Source organism: Hyperolius riggenbachi, chromosome 10, assembly GCF_040937935.1.
Source record: "Hyperolius riggenbachi isolate aHypRig1 chromosome 10, aHypRig1.pri, whole genome shotgun sequence".
In the NCBI taxonomy this organism is placed as follows: domain Eukaryota; kingdom Metazoa; phylum Chordata; class Amphibia; order Anura; family Hyperoliidae; genus Hyperolius; species Hyperolius riggenbachi.
Window position 1 is genome coordinate 248333247 of NC_090655.1, and position 20641 is coordinate 248353887.

The 20641-nt window shown below is 42.9% G+C and overlaps 1 protein-coding gene and 1 long non-coding RNA gene across 4 annotated transcripts in view; one reads left to right on the forward strand and one right to left on the reverse strand.

Annotated features, from left to right (window-relative positions):
• Nucleotides 1-9844, reverse strand: part of LOC137535189 (zinc finger protein 501-like) — a 28107-nt gene extending 18263 nt beyond the window's left edge. For 2 of the 3 annotated variants that reach the window (XM_068257004.1, XM_068257002.1), the window contains exons 1-4: nt 9797-9844; nt 8789-8879; nt 8570-8667; nt 8178-8461 (exon numbers count right to left, since the gene is read on the reverse strand). Coding sequence is in view for 1 of the 3 variants with exons in the window: in XM_068257005.1 (XP_068113106.1) it covers nt 4690-5657; nt 8178-8223 (1014 nt within the window). In the remaining 2 variants the exon portion in view is untranslated. Of the gene's footprint in view, nt 1-4227; nt 5658-8177; nt 8462-8569; nt 8668-8788; nt 8880-9796 lie in introns of those variants that run through there. The other variant, XM_068257005.1, reaches the window with a different exon arrangement.
• Nucleotides 9845-9882: 38 nt separating this feature from the next.
• LOC137535191 (uncharacterized) lies at nt 9883-18014 on the forward strand. The gene is made up of 2 exons (XR_011024396.1): nt 9883-9925; nt 17611-18014. It is a non-coding gene; the product is annotated as an uncharacterized lncRNA (long non-coding RNA).
• Nucleotides 18015-20641: the final 2627 nt, after the last annotated feature.

Sequence of the window (20641 nt, forward strand, 5' to 3'; positions counted from 1 at the left end):
ATGTGGAATTCCAATAAAATTGAGTCATGTTTGTGGCAGTAATGTGACAAAATGTGGAAAACTTCAAAGGGGCCGAATACTTTTGCAAGCCACTGTATATGTGTATATATGTATATATATATATATATATATATATATATATATATATATATATATATATATATATATATACACACAGTGGTGTGAAAATTCTTATTCTTTTGCATGTTTGTCACACTTAAATGTTTATGCTCATCAAAAACCGTTAACTATTAAGTCAAAGATAACATAATTGAACACAAAATGCAGTTTTCAATGATGGTTTTTATTATTTAGTGAGAAAAAAAACTCCAAATCTACATGGCCCTGTGTGAAAAAGTGATTGCCCCCCTTGTTAAAAAATAACTTAACTGTGGTTTATCACACCTAAGTTCAATTTCTGTAGTCACCCCCAGGCCTGATTACTGCCACACCTGTTTCAATCAAGAACCAATCACTTAAATAGGAGCTATCTGACACAGAGAAGTAGACCAAAAACACCTCAAAAGCTAGACATCATGCCAAGATCCACAGAAATTCAGGAACAAATGAGATCAAAAGTAATTGAGTCCTATCAGTCTGGTAAAGCTTATAAAGCAATTTCTTAAGCTTTGGGACTCCAGCGAACTACAGTGAGAGCCATTATCCACAAATGGCAAAAACATGGAACAGTGATGAACCTTCCCAGGAGTGGCCGGCCGACCAAAATTACCCCAAGAGTGCAGAGAAAACTCATCCGAGAGGCCACAAAAGACCCCAGGACAACATCTAAAGAACTGCAGGCCTCACTTGCCTCAATTAAGGTCAGTGTTCACGACTCCACCATAAGAAAGAGACTGGGCAAAAACGGCCTGCATGGCAGATATCCAAGGCGCAAACCACTTTTAAGCAAAAAGAACATTAAGGCTCATCTCAATTTTGCTAAAAAAACGTCTCAATGATTGCCAAGACTTTTGGGAAAATACCTTGTGGACCGACGAGACAAAAGCTGAACTTTTTGGAAGGTGCGTGTCCCGTTACATCTGGCGTAGAAGTAACACAGCATTTCAGCAAAAGAACATCATACCAACAGTAAAATATGGTGGTGGTAGTGTGATGGTCTGGGGTTGTTTTGCTGCTTCAGGACCTGGAAGGCTTGCTGTGATAGATGGAACCATGAATTCTACTGTCTACCAAAAAATCCTGAAGGAAAATGTCCGGCCATCTGTTCGTCAACTCAAGCTGAAGCGATCTTGGGTGCTGCAGCAGGACAATGACCCAAAACACACTAGCAAATACACCTCTGAATGGCTGAAGAAAAACAAAATGAAGACTTTGGAGTGGCCTAGTCAAAGTCCTGACCTGAATCCTATTGAGATGTTGTGGCATGACCTTACAAAGGCGGTTCATGCTAGAAAACCCTCAAATAAAGCTGAATTACAACAATTCTGCAACGATGAGTGGGCCAAAATTCCTCCAGAGCGCTGTAAAAGAATCGTTGCAAGTTATCGCAAACGCTTGATTGCAGTTATTGCTGCTAAGGGTGGCCCAACCAGTTATTATGTTCAGGGGGCAATTTCTTTTTCACACAGGGCCATGTAGGTTTTGAGTTTTTTTCTCACTAAATAATAAAAACCATCATTGAAAACTGCATTTTGCGTTCAATTATGTTATCGTTGACTAATAGTTAACGGTTTTTGATGAGCAGAAACATTTAAGTGTGACAGACATGCAAAAGAATAAGAAATCAGGAAGGGGGCAAATAGTTTTTCACACCACTGGGTATATATATATATATATATATATTTTTTTTTAAACTATATTGGAATTAAAGTGGACCTGAAGTGGATCATACAAAAGTTAGATACTCACCTATGTAGAGGGAAGGTTCTGTATGCCATAGAGCCTCATTGGTACTCAGTCCATTCAGTAATTCCACTGCTGTCCCCCATTGAAGATATTCGACCTGCAGGTAAGTATCTAGCCTGAAGCTTCCTTACGTCAAGTTCCTTTTAAAATACATTACTGGTATCAACCAGGACTCATGTGTAAGTTATTAGGGGCCTCTTGTGCATGGAGTCCTACAGGGTCCTTCTTTCTGTATACATTGTCATCCGCTACCATATTTATTATTTACATAGCGCCAACATCTTCTGTAGCACTGTTTATAGTACAACACAGACAATCGTGGGGAGCATAAATACATGAATAGTTCAACACACAGTACAATCAGGTCGTCCAGCAACACAAAAAGTTTTGAATCAGGTCGATACCATTTATTGGGTAACTTAAAGGAAAATAAAAAGTAAGCTTTCGGCTAATGAGCCTTTTTCGGACATTGTTCCCATATATCAACAAGATGTTAAAACACACGGCTCATATATACTGGGCACTGTTGGCCTGATTCAATTCCCCTTTTTTACTAAGTTTTCTTCTAGGAGATAATTTCCATCTTCTGTTTAAAATATTTTTTCAGCACTCTACAATTGAAAAAGTATCAAAAGGTAGGTGAGAAAGTATTGTCAAAATTATCCTGCGTGTCTTTTTGCTTGCTGGTAGCCAGGGGCGTAGCAATAGGGGTTGCAGAGGTTGCAACCGCATCGGGGCCCTTGGACCAGAGGGGCCCGAAGGGCCCTCCCTCAACTGCAGTATTAGCTCTTTATTGATTCTGTGCTCATATTAATCACTTCTATAGATGCTTTGAATAGTGGTAATGATTAACAAACTGTTCCCCATCCCCTTCTTGCACCTCTGACACTGTAGTTGCCATTGGCAGGTTTTGGTGCGCCGTATCAATTGTTATGTATAGAGTGCTTGGGGGGCCCGTTGTAAAACTTGGGCACACAGCTCCTTAGCTACACCACTGCTGGTAGCTGAAAATGCATCTTATTGATGAGATGTGAAAATGGGGCCAGTGGCAAGGGATACTCATTCCGATTCCGTGGACCGGAAATTTCAGCATTTCTAATTGGAAATTACATTTTTGCATTGGAATGCGGTACATGGAAATTAGGGTGCGGAATGTGGAATTCGCGGAAATTTCCACTATATCGATAATCGGTAATTTAAAGCCAATCAGAAGACTCGGGATGAATCAGCCAATCAGAGATTGAGGATTTGTAGTGCGGTAAGCGGTAGCGGAAATTTTCACGGAAATCCGCCATACTAATAGTCAGTAATTTTAAGCCAATCAGAATACTCTGAATGAATAAGCCAATCAGAGAATGAAAATTTGTAGTGTGGTAAGCGGTAGGCAGAATTTTCCACGGAAAACAGAAATCCACGTAAATCAGAATACCATCGGAGTACTGCTAAATACCGTCGGAATACAGCGGTAGCGGAAATCTGCATTGGCGGAATCCGGAATTTCCGTAGAATCGGAAATCAGCAATTCTGACCATCCCTGCCGGTGGCCACATTGGGTCCACAAGCGCACAGTTCAGCCGCCCATCTGAAAGAAGCCTGAAAAGGTGACCTTGTGTTTGGGGGACAGAAAAAAAAACAATGGTTTAATACTGAAGGTTCAGTAGTTTACATGCAGCAGCAGATCTATCGATGTTATCTCCATTTATCCAAAAGGAATTCATGGAAGACAAAAATGTACAAAATAACTCAGGGAAGAAGCTGAAAGCTTTATTATTTATTATAATGAATACATGTAAACATTAAAGAATTTACTCCAGGTACAAATCCTCTCAGATCTCTGCAGTCCCTCAGCTGTGCGATGTGCAGGAGCTCCTTCATTGGCCGAGGTCACATACATCCCTTCCTGTGTTACTGCTTGCCTGTGCTATAGGCTGCATTTTTCTCTGAGAGATTTAATCTGTGCCCCCTTGCCATCTGAACAGTGAGATGGTGCAACTCAAACAGTGACAGCTCCACCCTCACAGATGAATACTGTATCCCTGTACAGTGCTTCTGGACAGGAGTGACTGCAGAAAACCTATTTCACAAAAAAAGTCAACACCTGACCTGTTAACTAAGTAACTAGGTTATATTTATAGATTGGTGCCTGTAGTTAAAGGATAACGATCATGAAAAAAATGTAAAACAAATATATATATATATATATATATACAGTATATATATATATATATACAGTATATATATATATATATATATATATATATATATATATATATATATATATATATATATATATATATATATATATATATATACATAAATTTACATTTGTTTACATTTGTACCAGAGTAAAATGCACTATAAAGAACTTTTTTCTCATGTAGCTGCCACTTAGGGAGGGCTGTAAAATATACTATAAAATACTTTTTCCTATGTAGCTGCCACTTACAGCGAGCAGTGAAATGCACTATAAATTACTTTTTTCCTATATAACTGCCACTTACGGTTTAGATTAGTCCATCTCCTCATGGTGGGTTTCTGGGAAATTCCTTTTTTTTTTTTTTTTAAAAAGCACTCCCTGTACAGCAGTGGCCAGAATAGTGTGGAGGTGGCATCATTTATAAAGAATATATTGAGAAACCCCCATGAGATGATATAATAGTCCAAAACACATCACAAATGCATATTTTTACTGTACTTAAATAAATAAGGGAACACTCAGCCCACTGCTGTATACTAGGAGTGCCCTTTTCAGTTTCCTTAAATTTATGATAACATTCTTCTCAACATAAACAATTCAACCTATAAAACTTGACCATATCATCATCAACTGGGTGTTTTCAGGTGTGTAATTAAATGTCCTTTTCTTGTAAACCGTTTCCCACACTCCGGGCAAGAAAAGGGACGCTCACCTGTGTGACTTCTCTGGTGTATAAGAAGCTGTGCTTTTTCATTAAAACATTTCCCACACTCTGAACAGGAGAAAGGACGCTCCCCTGTATGGCTGCTCTGGTGAAGTAAGAGATTTCTTTTCTCAATGAAAGATTTCCCACACTCTGTGCAAGAGAAAGGACGTTCACCTGTGTGGATTTTCTGGTGTCTAAGAAGGTTTGCTTTTTCAGAGAAACACTTCCCACACTCTGAACAGGAAAATGGATACTCACCTTTGTGGCTTCTCATGTGAGTGAAAAGGCACCTTTTCTGAATGAAATCTTTCCCACACTCTGGGCAGAGAAATGGCCGCTCACCTGTGTGAATTTTCTGGTGTCTAAGAAAGTTTCCCTTGTGAGTGAAAAATTTCCCACACTCTGGGCAGGAAAATGGTTTCAACTCCGTGTGGAGCTTAAAATGATTGGTTAGGCTTTGCCTGTCTGTAAAACACCTGTTACAGCTGTAGCAAGAAAAAGGCTTTTCACCAGTGTGAACTCTCAGGTGTCTAACGAGTACTGATTTAGACCTACAACATTTCCCACACTCTGAACACATCAGAGATTGACTGTCAGAATGCTTCTTCAGATGTGCCACAAGAGCAGTTTTAGATTTACAAGATTTGCTGCATTCAGGACATGGAAATGTCTCTCTGTCTGTCAAGCTTGCATGATGTGATGTATCACACAGAGATCCTTCCACATTGCACCCATCTACTTCTACATCCACATTGTAATCCCGGTGATGTGCATTTCCAGTAATGGGGTTTCCTCCTGGAGAACATTGTGTGACACCATTATCTTCTGCAGCATCATCTGGAGGGGAGATAAGAGGTGCCTCCGAGGGGCTCCTGCAATTATGTCCCCCTGGTGGACAGAAGATATTACTGTTATACAGATGTAACTTTATTCAGTCAGGAGTCAAGCATGTTAGCCAAGCAGTCTCTTAGTTAATGGTGCATACAATTTTCATTTAATATAAAGCAAACCTGTGATTTTTCAAATACTTACTTCAGTAGAGGGAAGTCTCTGGATCCTCAAAATGATCCAGAGGTACTGCCCCTGACTGTGAAACATGAAGTCATGACATTATCCGATCCATCTTGAGCCAACCGCTGCTAGCCGGGACCCTCATCTTCTTTGTGGCTGTTCTCCCGTCAATGAAATAGGCACTGACAGCCCAGGACTGTGCTTTTCCGTAATACTGCAAAAGATAGGGGCAGTCCTTGTAAGGACCTGAGCCCACCAACGCAGTTTTGTCCACTGACCGCTTTTCAGCATCTGTAACACTGATGTGTTTCAGGGAAGCGGACAAAATCGTTGTTTGTTGCTGTTTGCCCATTGTAAAATCTTTCCTCACACTGATTTGCATTCTGATATTTATCACATGTGGGGCCCTTATCATTGGGAGGACAGTGCTACATACCAACACGGTGGAGTAGTGGGCAGCACTCTCACCTTGCAGTGCTCGGTCCCTGGTTCGAATACCAGCCACGGCACTATCTGCAAAAAGTTTGTATGTTCTCCTGTGTCTGTGTGGGTTTCCTCTGGCCACTCCAGTTTCCTCAAACATCCCAAAAACATACAGATAAGTTGATTGGCTTCCCCCTAAATTGTCCCGAGACTATGATACGTACACTAAATGGTATATACATAGACCAGGTATGTCAAACCGGTCCTACGAGGGCCGAGATCCTCACACATTTTTGATACAGCTCAAATGAATTGATGGGTCTGAATCAGGAAAGGTGTGGTCCATCAGGTAGAACACATTCCTCTCTTTCTCAGTCCATCCTAAACACTGGCATGGATCTGGCCCTCCAGGCCTGGAGTTCAACACATCTGACATAGACATATGACTACGGTAGGGACTAGATTGTGAGCCCTCTGAGGGACAGTTAGTGACAAGACAATATACTCTGTACAGCGCTGTGGAAGATGTTGGCCCTACATAAATACAAAATAATAATATATAGATATAGGAAGTGCTTTTGACTATAGGTCACTGCAGTGCCTCTTTAAAAACACAAGTAATTGAAATGTTGTATTGGCTTATAGGCTCTCAGCCACACTGTCCTCCTGGCCACTCCTAACAAACCTGTCATCTTCTACATTGTAGTGTTCCTCAACCCTGTCCTCAAGGCCCACCAACAGTGCAGTGTTTTGTGGAAAGCCACACAGGTAGTTAATCAGCTCTGCTGCGACACTAATTACCTCACCTGTGCATGTTTGTGGGTTTCTACAAAACATGCACTGTTGGTGGGCCTTGAGAACAGGGTTGGGGAACACTGAATCTACAACATATAGTTGCCAAATCCACTCTGACCAATTCCTAGCAAGCTTCAGGTTCTGCTCTTTGTCCCCAGATGCTTCTGTCTAGTTAAGTTTGTGTGATTCTCATGCTGTAATTAGTGGGTCCTAGCATCCTCCCTAGGGACAAGCAATGAGGTGCACATTTTCCTGTCTGCGAAGATGAGATTAAGATGCCAGCTCTGTAAGGAGTGGCCGGGCATCAGAGAGGATACGGCTGTGGATTCTCTTTCATATTTAATACACTGAGACCAGTATTATTTGCCATGTTAACTCCTTATTCCCCACCAACTACCCTAATGTGTCACCTCTTGGGGTTACGTGTTTGGCACCATCCATACCTCCAAGGCCCTTCAGTGTAGTCCTATCTCCTCCTCTTTCAACAATTCCCTACATCCCATACTTTGTGTTTATCCCACAGCTGGATCATCCACAAGGCACCGAGGCAATTGCCTATGTCCTAGAGAAAGACTAGGGGCCCAGTTGTCACTAAGCTCCACCAAATATTACCCCCCTCCCCCAATAAATAAATAAAGAAATAAAATAAAAATAAATGTGTCCTCTAAGAGTGGGCTCACAGTTGTTGCCTACACTATGTCCCTTGCAAAAACCTTGGCTATAACAGCCCTGCCTCTCACCCAGTCAGCAGTAAAGGGAGGGTGTGAGTGAAATAAGGGACACACCCACTCTCAAGTGTCACTGTAGGAAGGACAGCCCAACAGCAAAAGACAAGGGAACCCAGCAGGAAGTTCCAACGTGACATCATCACTGTTACTCATTAAAACAAGAGAAGGATTAAGATGCAATTGGGCCTTGACAAGGTCGTAGATTTGGGGCCCCCTGTGGTCTTTTTGGTAAGCTGACATGGAAAGAGGTCAGGGAAGGTGGCTGGTGGGCCCTTCGACACCCACTAGGCTCCAGGCACCTGCCTAGGTTGCCTGGTAGAAGATCCTGCTCTGAAAGGTTTGGGGCAAGAGGTGCCCATGACAGTGAGAGTAGAAAGAAAAGTGCAGGTAGGATTTACGTTTTTAGCGAAACACTGCAAAACGTTTCCAGCTTGTAGTGTTTATGACTTACCTATGCCGGGAACTAGAGAAAATCCCTCCTCTTTAATTGTCACCATCCTGACCTCCTCTTCCAAAGTCTGCTGATCATCCCTCACATCAGCCCCCTCTGCCTCTTCTACTTATCACCATCACGATGTCCTTTTCCATAGACTGCAGATCATCACTGAGATGTGACTCCTCCTCTTCATCTTTAATGCTACCAATCAGGTCACTCTCCTCCGCACACCGCTGATCACCCCTCACATACGTCTCTACAGCTTTATCCTCCACTTTCAAAACATTCATATCCTTACCCTAAAATGATAAGAATGTGCATTGACACCAATACACAAAGCAACCAGACTGACAAGAAAAATCAACACGTGCATCAACATCCTTGCATAGCCCCTGAATTCCACCTACCTGATAATGGTGGCGGATGGTGGGATCTTCCTGTGTACAATCCTGGGAATAAAGAGGACCTGTACATTTCTCTGTGAGGTTCTTGTTACTGGATCCACCTGTAGGAAAAATACACACTGACTGAATACATTGTCTTTATGTGATCATCAGATGATGGGAGATGTAGGTGGACCCTCCATACTGCTCTCTCCTTTACAAGACATGAAAGTCTTCTCTTACCCGGTGATGTGAGGGGCGGCTGATTCTCCATTATGATGTCCTTGTAGAGGTCCTTCTAAATACTGCCACTCTTGCACAAAAAATAGACATCCTGAAAGGATAAAAGACAAAACATAAATATAACATTTGCATACCGCCCAACTTTTTGAGCTGAGAATAAGGGACACTTAAGCCATGCCCATGTCACACCCCTGGGCACACCCCCCACCACGCCCCTAGTCACACATACCATAAAGATTTCATAAGAAAAATATGTTGATTTATAATTCAAACCACACTGGTCCTTTCTATCTTGGTTAATTTTCCTTCATAGTAACATTTTAAAATTAGTATTATATCAATTTAAAGGATTGGAATAAAGTTTAGAGTCAAACACATTTTTACTATAGAAATATATATATATATTTACATAGAAAGAGGGACAAAGTCCTGAAAGAGGGACAAATGAGGGGGAAAGAGGGACAGGGCTCCCAAAAAGGGACTGTCCCTCCGAAAGAGGGACAGTTAGGAGCTATGCATTTGGAATGTCCAATAAATAAATAAATAAATAAGGAATTTGTGCCAAGCATTTAGTACAAGCTCCTCTGGTGCAGAGACTGTTGGGAATGGATCAGGGATCTCTGTATAGCACTGTTGAGTATGTCAGAGCTATATAAATGTATAATAATAATAATAATATTGTGTGACTGTAGTGAGGACATTAGAGTGTAAGCTCCTCTGATTCACAGACTGATGAGAATGGGTCAGTGATCTCTGCAAGTGCTGTTGAGTATGTCAGAGCTATATAAATGTATAATAATAATATTGTGTGACTGTAGTGAGGACATTAGAGTGTAAGCTCCTCTGGTGCAGAGGCTGATGGGAATGAATGGATCAGTGATCTCTGTACAGTGCTGTGAAATATGTCAGAGCTATATAAATGTATAATAAATAATAACAGTGTGTGACTGTGGCGAGGGGACACAGGGAAGTCACTGGGTGTATAATAAAAACATAATCTCTTATTACCTCCTCTGCTGCCAGTTCCAGTATTGTCTCCTCTTTACTTCCGCCCACTTTACTCTACACTTCCTGTTTCCTTCCCACACATAGCATCACTTCCTCTCTGTGCGTTCCACATAGTCCTGCTTCTGCTAGGTAGGAATAGGATGTGGTGAGAATTGTGTGTGGGGGATACTTGGAGCATAGCTATTATGTTATTATCTTCTGGGTTGCCCCATAGTGCAAGTAATGAAAGCCATCTCCAGGTGAATATTGTAAAAAAAAGTAATTGTATTCATTATGTTATGTTCACTTCAGTTAGGGCACCTCTAGTTACCTAAAGTGTCCCTGAGGTGGATGGAACACAGAAGATAAATATTTAGCTAACAAGAAGTAGGTGAATTTTAGAGAGGAGCAAATAATTTGACTTGTTGTCTGTAGAGATGGTTAACGTAAGCCTGAGACAAATACAACACAAGGATTTATACTTACCTGGGGCTTCCTTCAGCCCCTGTAGTCTATAGACCCTATCGGGGTCTCTCTGATCCCATCTATTCTCCCGCTGTCAGCCCCTGAAGTACTGCGCATGCACAGTCCTGGCTATGGCTGGGAGCAGTCTGTGCCTGCAGTTAGTTAAGGCTTGTTACTGCAACCAGGGCTGTTGAGTCGTTACAAAAATCTTCTGACTCCGACTCCTCAGTTTATGAAACCTCCAACTCTGACTCGAGGTACTCAAAATGGCTCAGACTCAGACTCCTTAGTCTAATACTTACCAGGGCTGTGGATTTTGTACAAAATCATCCGACTCTAACTCCTCAGTTTATGAAATCTCTGACTCCGGGTACCCAAAATTGCTCCGACTCCTCAACTCCAACTCCGACTCCACAGCCCTGCCTGCAACCATGGTACCTGAACCAATGAGGCGCATGGTCAGGGCCGTGCATGCGCAGTAGTCCCCAACAGGCTCAGTTGGGGTTTTTTCCCGGGGCTTACTGTGGCAGAACAGACGGTTCCTGATGGACACCAAGGGAGCCCATGGACTACAAGGGACTGGAGGTAACCCTAAATAAGTATAAATCTGTATTTTGTATTTGTCTCAGATAATCTTTAAAGCACACATGATGGGAGTTGGATGTGGAGGCCGACATATTGATTTAATTTTAAACAATACTAGTTGCCTGGCAGTCCTGCTGATCCTCTGCCTCTAATACTTTTAGCCATAGACCCTGAAGAAGCATGCAGATCAGATGTTTCTGACTGAAAGGGAACCTAAACTGAGAAGGATATAGATTTTTTCTTTTAAAATAATACCAGTTGCCCGACTCTCCTGCTGCTCCTCTGTCTCTAATACTTTTAGCCACAGCCCCTGAACAAGCATGCAGATCAAGTGCTCTGACTGAAGCCAGACTGGATTAGCTGCATGCTTGTTTCAGGTGTGTGATTCAGCTGCTAATGCAGCCAAAGAGATCAGCAAGGCTGCCAGGCAACTGGTATTGTTTAAAAGGAAACATCCATATCCCTCTCAGTTTAGGTTCCCTTTAAAGGAATACTTAAGGCAAAAAAAAAAAAAAAATGACATTTACTCACCTGGGGCATCCCTCAGCCCCCCGAAGCTGGATGGTGCCCTCGCAGCCCTGCTCCGATCGTCCTGTCCCCACCGGCGGCTACTTCCGGTTCGGCGACAGCCGCCGACAGGCTGGGAACGCGGCTGATAGCAGCATAGAGGGTGATAGCAGCGGCTGGGAACGCGGAAAATCAGCCGCGTTCCCAGCCTGTCGGCGGCTGTCGCCGAACCGGAAGTAGCCGCCGGCAGGGACAGGACGATTGGAGCGGGGTTGCGAGGGCACCATCCAGCTTCGGGGGGCTGAGGGATGCCCCAGGTGAGTAAATGTCATTTTTTTTTTTGCCTTAAGTATTCCTTTAAGTGTGACTGGATAAGCTTCATGCTTTTTTCTGGTGTGATTCAGACACTACTGCAGACAAAGAGGTCAGCAGGGCTGCTAGGCAACTGGCATTGTTTAATAGGAATTAAATATGGCAGCCTCCATACCCCTCTCACTTCAAGTGTCCTTAAAGGAGATGCTAATAGTAAAAATGACTCCTTGTAGGAGGGGTGAGGAGGACTCTTCCTGTAGAAGGTGTAACTGCACTCAGTCTCAGACTTACATCACAAGGGCCTATAGTCACAGATGTTACTACACCCTCCATGAACTATCAAACCGCACTGCAAGTGTGGTGGCAGGCCAGCCCTCTTCCAGCCCTAAGGTACCCCCTAGTATCAGGTAGCCAGAGGCACTCTCAGTATTAAAGAAAACCTGAGACGGATCCTAACAAAAAAGATGGATACTTACCTAGGAAGAAGTCCTCCAGAGGCTTCCCATGTCCTCCTCCAGACCACCGATCCAGCGTTCGGACCCTCTGGAAGTTTGCTGCTGCACTCCTCTTCATGCATGAGCGGATGAGCAGCTCCAGCTGACTGCATAGGCGCAGTGCAGCCACCCTCATACACGGCAGGGTGCGTGACCATGGTAACTTATCCAACAAGCTCATGTCAGATATGGTCCAGGGGTCCATGTGTGGCAACGGTGGTCTCCAGGAGGACATGGAAAGCCTGTAGATGATCCAGAGGCTTCCCTCTTGTTAGGTAAATATTTATCTTTTTGTGTTCCAGTCCACCTCAGGGACAATTTAACCACCTTACGACCGCCTAATGCCGATCGGCGGCCGCAAGGTTGCTCTCCCAGGACTGAGTAATGCCGATTGGCGTCAAGTCCTGGGGGAGGAGATTGCAGAGGATGGCACGCGCGCATCCCTGCTTTAGTTATGGAGCTCTGTTCCGTAAACAGCCTGCTAGCCCACAATCGCAGCTAGCAGGCTGTCAAAAGAAAAAAAATGCTTTTTTTTTTTTAGTAAACAGCGCTGCGATCGTTGTGCAGCACTGTAAGGGGACAGCTTGTCCCTTCAAGTGGCCCACAATGCGATCCTCTCTCATAGGCTGACTGGGAAAAAGTTGCATAATAGAATATTAACTCTTTCAGGAAGAGAAAGAAGAAAAGCATGACAGCATTTTTATTTGTGTGCGGTGCACTGCACAAACACATCTATCTCATGTCACGTCACTTAAAGGGGCACTATGGTGAAAAATTTTAAAATTTAAAATATGTGCAAACATATACAAATAAGTACTTTTTTTCCCCAGAGAATGAGCCATAAATTACTTTTCTTCTATGTTGCTGTCACTTACAGTAGGTAGTAGAAATCTGACAGAAGCGACAGGTTTTGGACTAGTCCATCTCTTCATGGGGGGATTCTCAGGGATTTATTTATTTTCCAAACCACTTAGTGAATGGCAGTTGCTCTGTCCAACTGCCAAAAAACTGTGTAGGGAGCAGGGAAGCTGGCCAGCATCATTGTAAAAATCCTTTTTAGGGAATATCTTTATAAAGAATAAAAGCCTTGTTGAGAATCCCCTATGAAGAGATGGACTATTCCAAAACCTGTTGCTTCTGTCAGATTTCTACTACCTACTGCAAGTGACAGCAACATAGGAGAAAAGTAATTTATGGCTCATTTTACTCCGGAAAAAAAACACATACTTCTTATTTGTCTATGTTTGCAAATATTTTACATTTTACAATTTTTCAGTATAGTGCCCCTTTAAGGTTCTCTTTAAGTATCAAGTGTTGCCTCTAAAGAGGAATCGTAGGGAAAATAACATAATGAAACCTATTGCTTATCTTTTTTTTTTTTTACAATATTCATTTACTAAATTATTTAGTTGGTGTTGGCCCATTGTAAAACCTTTCCTCTCCCTGATTTACATTCTGAAGTTTATCACAGGCAGCAGCATCTTTACTGCTGGCAGGTGCATCACTGTGGAATGTTCATACACTGAGAGTTCTATGCACGTAAGGAGATACTGCTTGCCTGGCAGTTGGAAAAGGCTGTTATTTCCCACAATGCAACACGGCTCACAGACAGCAAACTGTCAGAACCATGGTCATGGGTGAGTGAGAGGGATATAAAGGATGACATATTTATTTTCACTTAAGCAATGCAGATTGCCAGACAGTTCTTCTGAGCCTCTGTTTCTAATACTTTTAGCCATAGATCCTGAACAAGCCTGCAGATTAGCTGCATGCTCGATTCAGGTGTGTGATTAACCACTTCACCACTGAGGGGTTTTACCCCCTGACCACCAGAGCAATTTTCACCTTTCAGCGCTCCTTCCATTCATTCGTCTATAACTTTATTATTACTTATCCCAATGAAATGAAGTATATCTTGTTTTTTTTCGCCACCAATTAGGCTTTCTTTAGGTGGGACATTATGCCAAGAATTATTTTATTCTAAATGTGTTTTAATGGGGAAATAGGAAAAAATGTGGGAAAAAATTATTATTTTTCAGTTTTCGGCCATTATAGTTTTTAAATAAAGCATGCTACTGTAATTAAAACCCATGAAATGTATTAACCCATTTGTCCTGGTTATAAAACCATTTAAATTATGTCCCTATCACAATGTTTGGCAACAATATTTTATTTGGAAATAAAGGTGCATTTTTTTCAGTTTTGCATCCATCCCTAATTACAAGCCCGCAGTTTATAAAGTAACAGTGTTATACCCTCTTGACATAAATATTTAAAAAGTTCAGTCCCTAAGGTAACTATTTATGTTTTTTTTTTATTGTATTTTTTTTTTTTTTTATTACAAAAAATAAATAAAAATTGGGGAGTGTGGGAGGTAATGAGTTAATTTATTGTGTAAATGTAATGTTTGTATATGTAAAATGCTTTTAGGGTGTAGTTTACTATTTGGCCACAAGATGGCCACAGAGTGTTTGTATACATGTCCAGGAAGCAGTAGGAGGCTGGGAGACTCACAATGATCTCTCTGTTTCTGAAAGAAGCAGCAGATCATTGCGGGGGCTTAGATCAACGAACGGGAATGGATTTTCCCGTTCATTGATCTCCGGGCGAGCGGGCGGCGGCGAGCACGAGCGGCGGGTGCGCGCGCATGAGCGGCGGGAGCGCGGACAGCGGCGGTAGCGCGGAAGGTACGGATTTCTCCGTCCCTGGTTTTTTAGGAGGGAAAAAAGGGGCAAGGAAATCCGTACGCGTGGGGGTAAAGTGGTTAAGACACTTTTGATACCAGTCCAGAATGATCAGCAGGATAGCCAGGCAACTGGTGTTGTTTAAAAGGAAATAAATGACAGCCTCCATATACAATCACTTCAGGTGTCCTTTAACTGCTTGCCGACCGGATCACGCGAATGGGCGTGGCCGCGGCGGTAGCCCCAGGACCGCCTAACGCCGATCGGCGTAAAGTCCCGGGAGCTCGCAGTGCAGGCGATCGCATCTCCTGTTCGGGGGGCGGAGCTCCGCCCCTCCTTCAGTCTCCGAGCGTCGATTGCCACTCGGGAGACTGTTAGACGGCGAAATTGCCGTCTAATTACATTGTACATCACTGCGATAAGCAGCAGCACTGTACTGGGGACAGCCGTGTGACACGGCTGTCCCCCTGGGACACTGGAGAGAATAGGCTGAAGCCTATGACAGCCGATCGCAATGATTGGCTGGCTGTGTGGAGGGGAAATATTTAAAGTAACAGTGATTTTTATTAAAAAAACTATTTTTGTTTATATATGTATTTTTATTATAAACATGGGGGGAGCGATCAGACCCCACCAATAGAGAGCTCTGTTGGTGGGTAGAAAAGGGGGGGGGGGGAAATCACTTGTGTGCTGTGTTGTGTGACGCTGCAGCTTGGCCTTAAAGCTGCAGTGGCCCATTTTACTAAAAATGGCCTGGTCACTAGGGGGGTTTAGCACTGCGGTCCTCAAGAGGTTAAAGGAGAACTGTAGTGAGAGGGATATGGAGGCTGCCATAAAGATTTCCTTTTAAGCAATACCAGGTGCCTGGCTATCCTGCTGCTCCTCTGCCTCTAATACTTTCAACCATAGACCCTGAACAAGCATGCAGCAGATCAGGTGTTTCTGACATTATTGTCAGATCTGACAAAATTAGCTGCATGCTTTTTTCTGGTGTTATTCAGACACTACTGCAGCCAAAGAGATCAGCAGGGCTGCCAGGCAACTGGTATTGTTTAAAAATAAATACATATGGCAGCCTCCATATTCTTCTCACTTCAGTTATCCTTTAAAGGAGTTATCAATCAAAATGTGCTGCCCTAAGATATACTTACCCGGGGCTTCCTCCAGCCCCTTGCAGCCGACATGTCCCTCTTTCCGCTCGCAGCTGCCGGCCCGGAGTCCCTGCTGGTGCAGAGGCTGACCTCGAGTTTGTCCTTACTGAACCTGCGCGAGCGCTGCTGTAAATCAAGTGCACGTTGTCCGCAGTGTACTGTGCAGGCGCAGTACACTGCAGACAACATGGACTTGATTGACAGCGGCGCTCATGCAGGCGCAGTAGAGGAGGTCGGCCTCTGCACTGGTGGCGACCCCGGGCCGGTGGCTGCGAGCGGAAATGCCTCGAGGGACATGGCTGCAAGGGGCTGAAGGAAGCCCCGGGTAAGTATATCATGGGGCAGCACATTTTGATTGATAACTCCTTTAAGTATCAGATAGCTAGATCATGTATACCGCCAATATTAGGTTGCTAGAGGTTTGCCCTTAATACCAATGTAGCTAGAGATGTGTCTGAATATAGGTAGCCAGAGGGAGTAATGATCGTACCGACTCTGTTGGAGAGGAGAGCTAAGTCTGCATTACAAAGCAACAGCCATAGAAAGGGTGGTGCAGTGTGGAAAGAATCAATAAAGTTTTTATAATTTAATTGTGTTTATATCTTTTATACTGCTTAACCACTTCAGCCTTCAGTCGTTTTCACTTTATGCATCCGAGCAATGTTCACCTCCCATTCATTAGCCTATAACTTTATCACTACTTATCACAATGAACTGATCTCCATATCTTGTTTTTCCGCCACCAATTAGGCTTTCTTTGGGTGGTACATTTTGCTAAGAGCTACTTTACTGTAAATGCATTTTAACAGGAACAATAAAAAAACTGAAAAAAATTATTATTTCTCAGTTTTCGGCCATTATAGTTTTACAATAATACATGCATCCATAATTAAAACCCACGTATTGTATTTGCCCATTTGTCCCGGTTATTACATTGTTTAAATTATGTTCCTATCACAATGTATGGCGACTATATTGTATTTGGAAATAAAAGTGCATTTTTTCCGTTTTGCATCCATCACTATTTACAAGCTTATAATAAAAAAAAAAAATAGAAATATTTCATATTTACATGGATATTTAAAAAGTTTAGACACTTAGGTAAATATTTACGTGTTTTTTTATTGTAGTTTATTTTATTTGGGTATTTTTGGGAGGGTGGGATGTAAATAGTAATTGTTTTTGTAAATATGTGTTTAATTTTTTTTTTTACAAGTAGATGTAGTTTTCCTTTTTGGCCACAAGATGGCAACCTTGAGTTTTTTACATGACATCACTCTAAGCGTAACATGAACGCTTAGAGGGACCTAGGGGGACGTAACAGGCAGAAAAAGCGAGGCTTCCAAGAGAAGAGGTCGCTTTTTCTGCCGGGGAAAGGAATCAATGATTGGCACCATGTCCCTATTCATTGATTCCTGGGCTAACGATGCGTGGCCGGGTGCACGCGTGCACGCACACGATCGGCCTCGGGAGCGAGTATGGCCTTCTGGAAGTAGCCTCTACGTCCAGAAGGGTTAAATGGTTAAAGTTTGCTTGTATAATGTGTTATTGAGAACAAACTACTGTATTGCTTTAAAAATTGCTAATATATATTAAATTGCTATAGTGATGCTTTCAGTATGCTATATTGAACTCAGGTACTTTGCCAAGGTCTTTGATATTCCAGGGACCCTTGAAGGAGACACAGAACTGGCCTATACTGGTATTTTCTGGAGGGGCTGAACAACACAAAGACTTCTCAAGGAGAAATCGAAAGATAGGAATAGTCTGAAGGAAGAAACAAAACCAGGACACAGTCAAAGACAAGTTTGCGCACCCAGCCAGAAAGTGAAAGTGGCCAGAAGCCAGAGATGATTGGATGCAACCAGATGATGCCGCCTGAAAGGAGGGAGCATGTTAAGGGACTTTAAAATAGACTGAGGGTGGGACGACCTTTGCTTTTCTGTGCCAGTGAGGTGGAGGTCAGACCTTTGCCTTTGTAAGCTGGCATAGAAGCCCTTGATCAAGAATAAATATAGATTCCATCATATCTTGGCACAAAGGAAGAGAGTCTGTGAGTTTTATTTTCCATTCACAGCAGTCAGATATATCTTATGCAGTCTAGATTGTTATTCGCAGGATCAAAAAGTCCTAAGTATAAATAAATCATGAATTGTAATAACGTCATCCTGGTGGTAGTAAAATAATTTGCCTAATAAAGTATATAAATAGCATGGAATACCTGGTTGCTGGTGGAGGGAGGCCAGGATGGAGGTGCACTGTCCCTGGTGCGGAGGGCAAATATGAAGGTGCACTCTTTCTGCTGCAGATGGCCGACCTGACGTGTCGTGGATAATATGCACTTCTTCAGAGGTCCTGTTCAGGACTGTATACGCTCAACAGAGATCTGATACAACTCACCGCCACAGCGGCTAGCTGTAGTACTCGCGTATTGCTCCATTCGTGCTGGACTGAATACAGATTACAGTTGCATAACTGACTGAATGTTGTTTTATCTGCTTGATTTAAATAACTTTGCAATATTGATATTACATTGATTTATATTAAATGAGCATGCTCAAGCATTCTTTCAATTGTATTTAAAGGACACCTGAAGTGAGAGAGATATGGAGGCTGACATTTATTTCCTTTTAAACAATGCATGTTGTCTGGCTATCCTACTGATCCTCTGCGCCTAATACTTTCAGCCATAGACCCTGAACAAGCATGCAGAGCAGGTGCTCTGACTGCAGTCTGACTAGATTAGTCACATGCTAGTTTAAGATGTGTGACTCACTACGGTTTCCAGAAAAGAACAACAGGACGAGGCAACTGGTATTGTTTAAAATGAAATAAATATGGTAAGCCACCATGTCCCTCAGTTCAGGTGTTCTTTAAGTCATACTGTGGCAATTGCAGGGGGAGATAGAGTCTGGGAGGATGATCATTGGTATTTATATATGTCCATAGTTTTTCTCTCTTCTGTACTGCCAATTAACCATTCCCCTCCAGGATTTGCAATTTTTCCTGAGGATAAAATGGCAATTAGTTTGTCTAAAGTGGTCCCTACTCTATGACGCACATAGTGTACTGGACTGCCAAACAAAAATATTAGAATGTTTTTATGTAGAATATTTGTTCAAATTATTCGGTTGTGTTTTTTTTTTCTTCCATTTGGGACGAATGGTTGGTTTGCTCCCAGCAGAGAGGATTTTCATCTAGTGGTAAAGTTTTTTTAATAGAGGGTACAGCAAAAATAAAGTACTGTTGTTGGTGAACCACAAAGATAGTCTACAGACTTGATTTGCACTGTGCCTGTGGCCATACTAAGCAAAATGAACTTGCTGCCAATCCCTGTGTTACATTCCTAATGACACTGATTAATATTAGCTGCTGAAAATTAAATCCCTGTGCCTTGTTAGATGTCCAAAGGCATATATTTTGTGCTGTTAATTCCAAAATTTTGAGTCTGAGTCTGCTATATGCTAAACACTTACTGTTTATTACCTAATTCCTAACAGAAAATGTTTTGTTCTGGAGTATGGAAAGTAAACCAATGTCTGCTGCCTTTATGTGGGCGGGTTTGTCTAGTCTGAGAAGCAGCTCTGTTTATTAAAATGAAGCAGTTTTAAACAAGGGCTAAAAATGGGGGAGCACTACCACCGGAGGCAGTGCAGAGGATATAGAAGGATACTGCAGTGCCTGAAACCATTATTCAAAGACTCTGTGTGTGCCGGTGTTGTGTCTGATTACGCTGCCTGTGGATTTGCGCTGCCCCGCATGCGCAGTAGGAGACTGTGCGGCCACATTTCCTATAGAATGATGCGGCTGGAGATAAAATACTAAATATCTCCGCTCCCACACCTCTTACACTCCCCAAATTTTCAGGGTAGAGAGGGGACCCCCCGAACTACCTCTATACCAAATTGCAGCCCCCGAGACCCGCTGGTTCCCGAGATAGATTTCTCTAATCTATCTCCTGAACCAGCGGGTCTCGGGGGCTGCAATTTGGCATAAAGGTCGTTTGGGGGGTCCCCTCCCTACCCTCAAAATTTGGAGAGTGTAAGAGGTGTGGGAGCGGAGATATTTCATATTTTATCTCCAGCGGCATCATTAACTTCACACTGAGCATGCGTGCTACTCGGTGTGGAAGGGAGCTTCCGGGCAGCGCAATCAGACATTACACCGCCTTTATCCTTCCCAGATGTTCAGTGCGGGGAAGAGAGAATCCAGCGGCGGTGGGTGGCAGAAGGGCTGAGGGGGGGCGCAGACATGCTACTCGAGGAGGGGGGCAGAGGACAGTGACAGTATATAGCCTCTGCCCCCCCTCCCTTCGCTCTTACAGCGGCAGGACCACCGGAGAGAAGGGGAGACCAAGGCGGCCAATCAAAGAGCAGAGAAGTGAGTGACAGAGGCATCAGGCTGATTCAGCATGCCTGTCACTTCTCTTCTGCGGCCGTGCGTACGCTCTTAGAGACTGGGGGGATGAGGAGAGAAACTGCACATGGAAAAAAGAAAGGATGATTTAAACTTGTCAATTGCCCGATTAGCATCCTTTCTACTAATATATCAGCCTGCAATGTAGAACGGTGTATTTTATGCAGAACAGTTACTCCTAAGCACTAGTGATTTGAAAAAGCTCTTGCTAATGCTAGTGGATTTTTATTAAATCACATCCCTGTAGTGCAT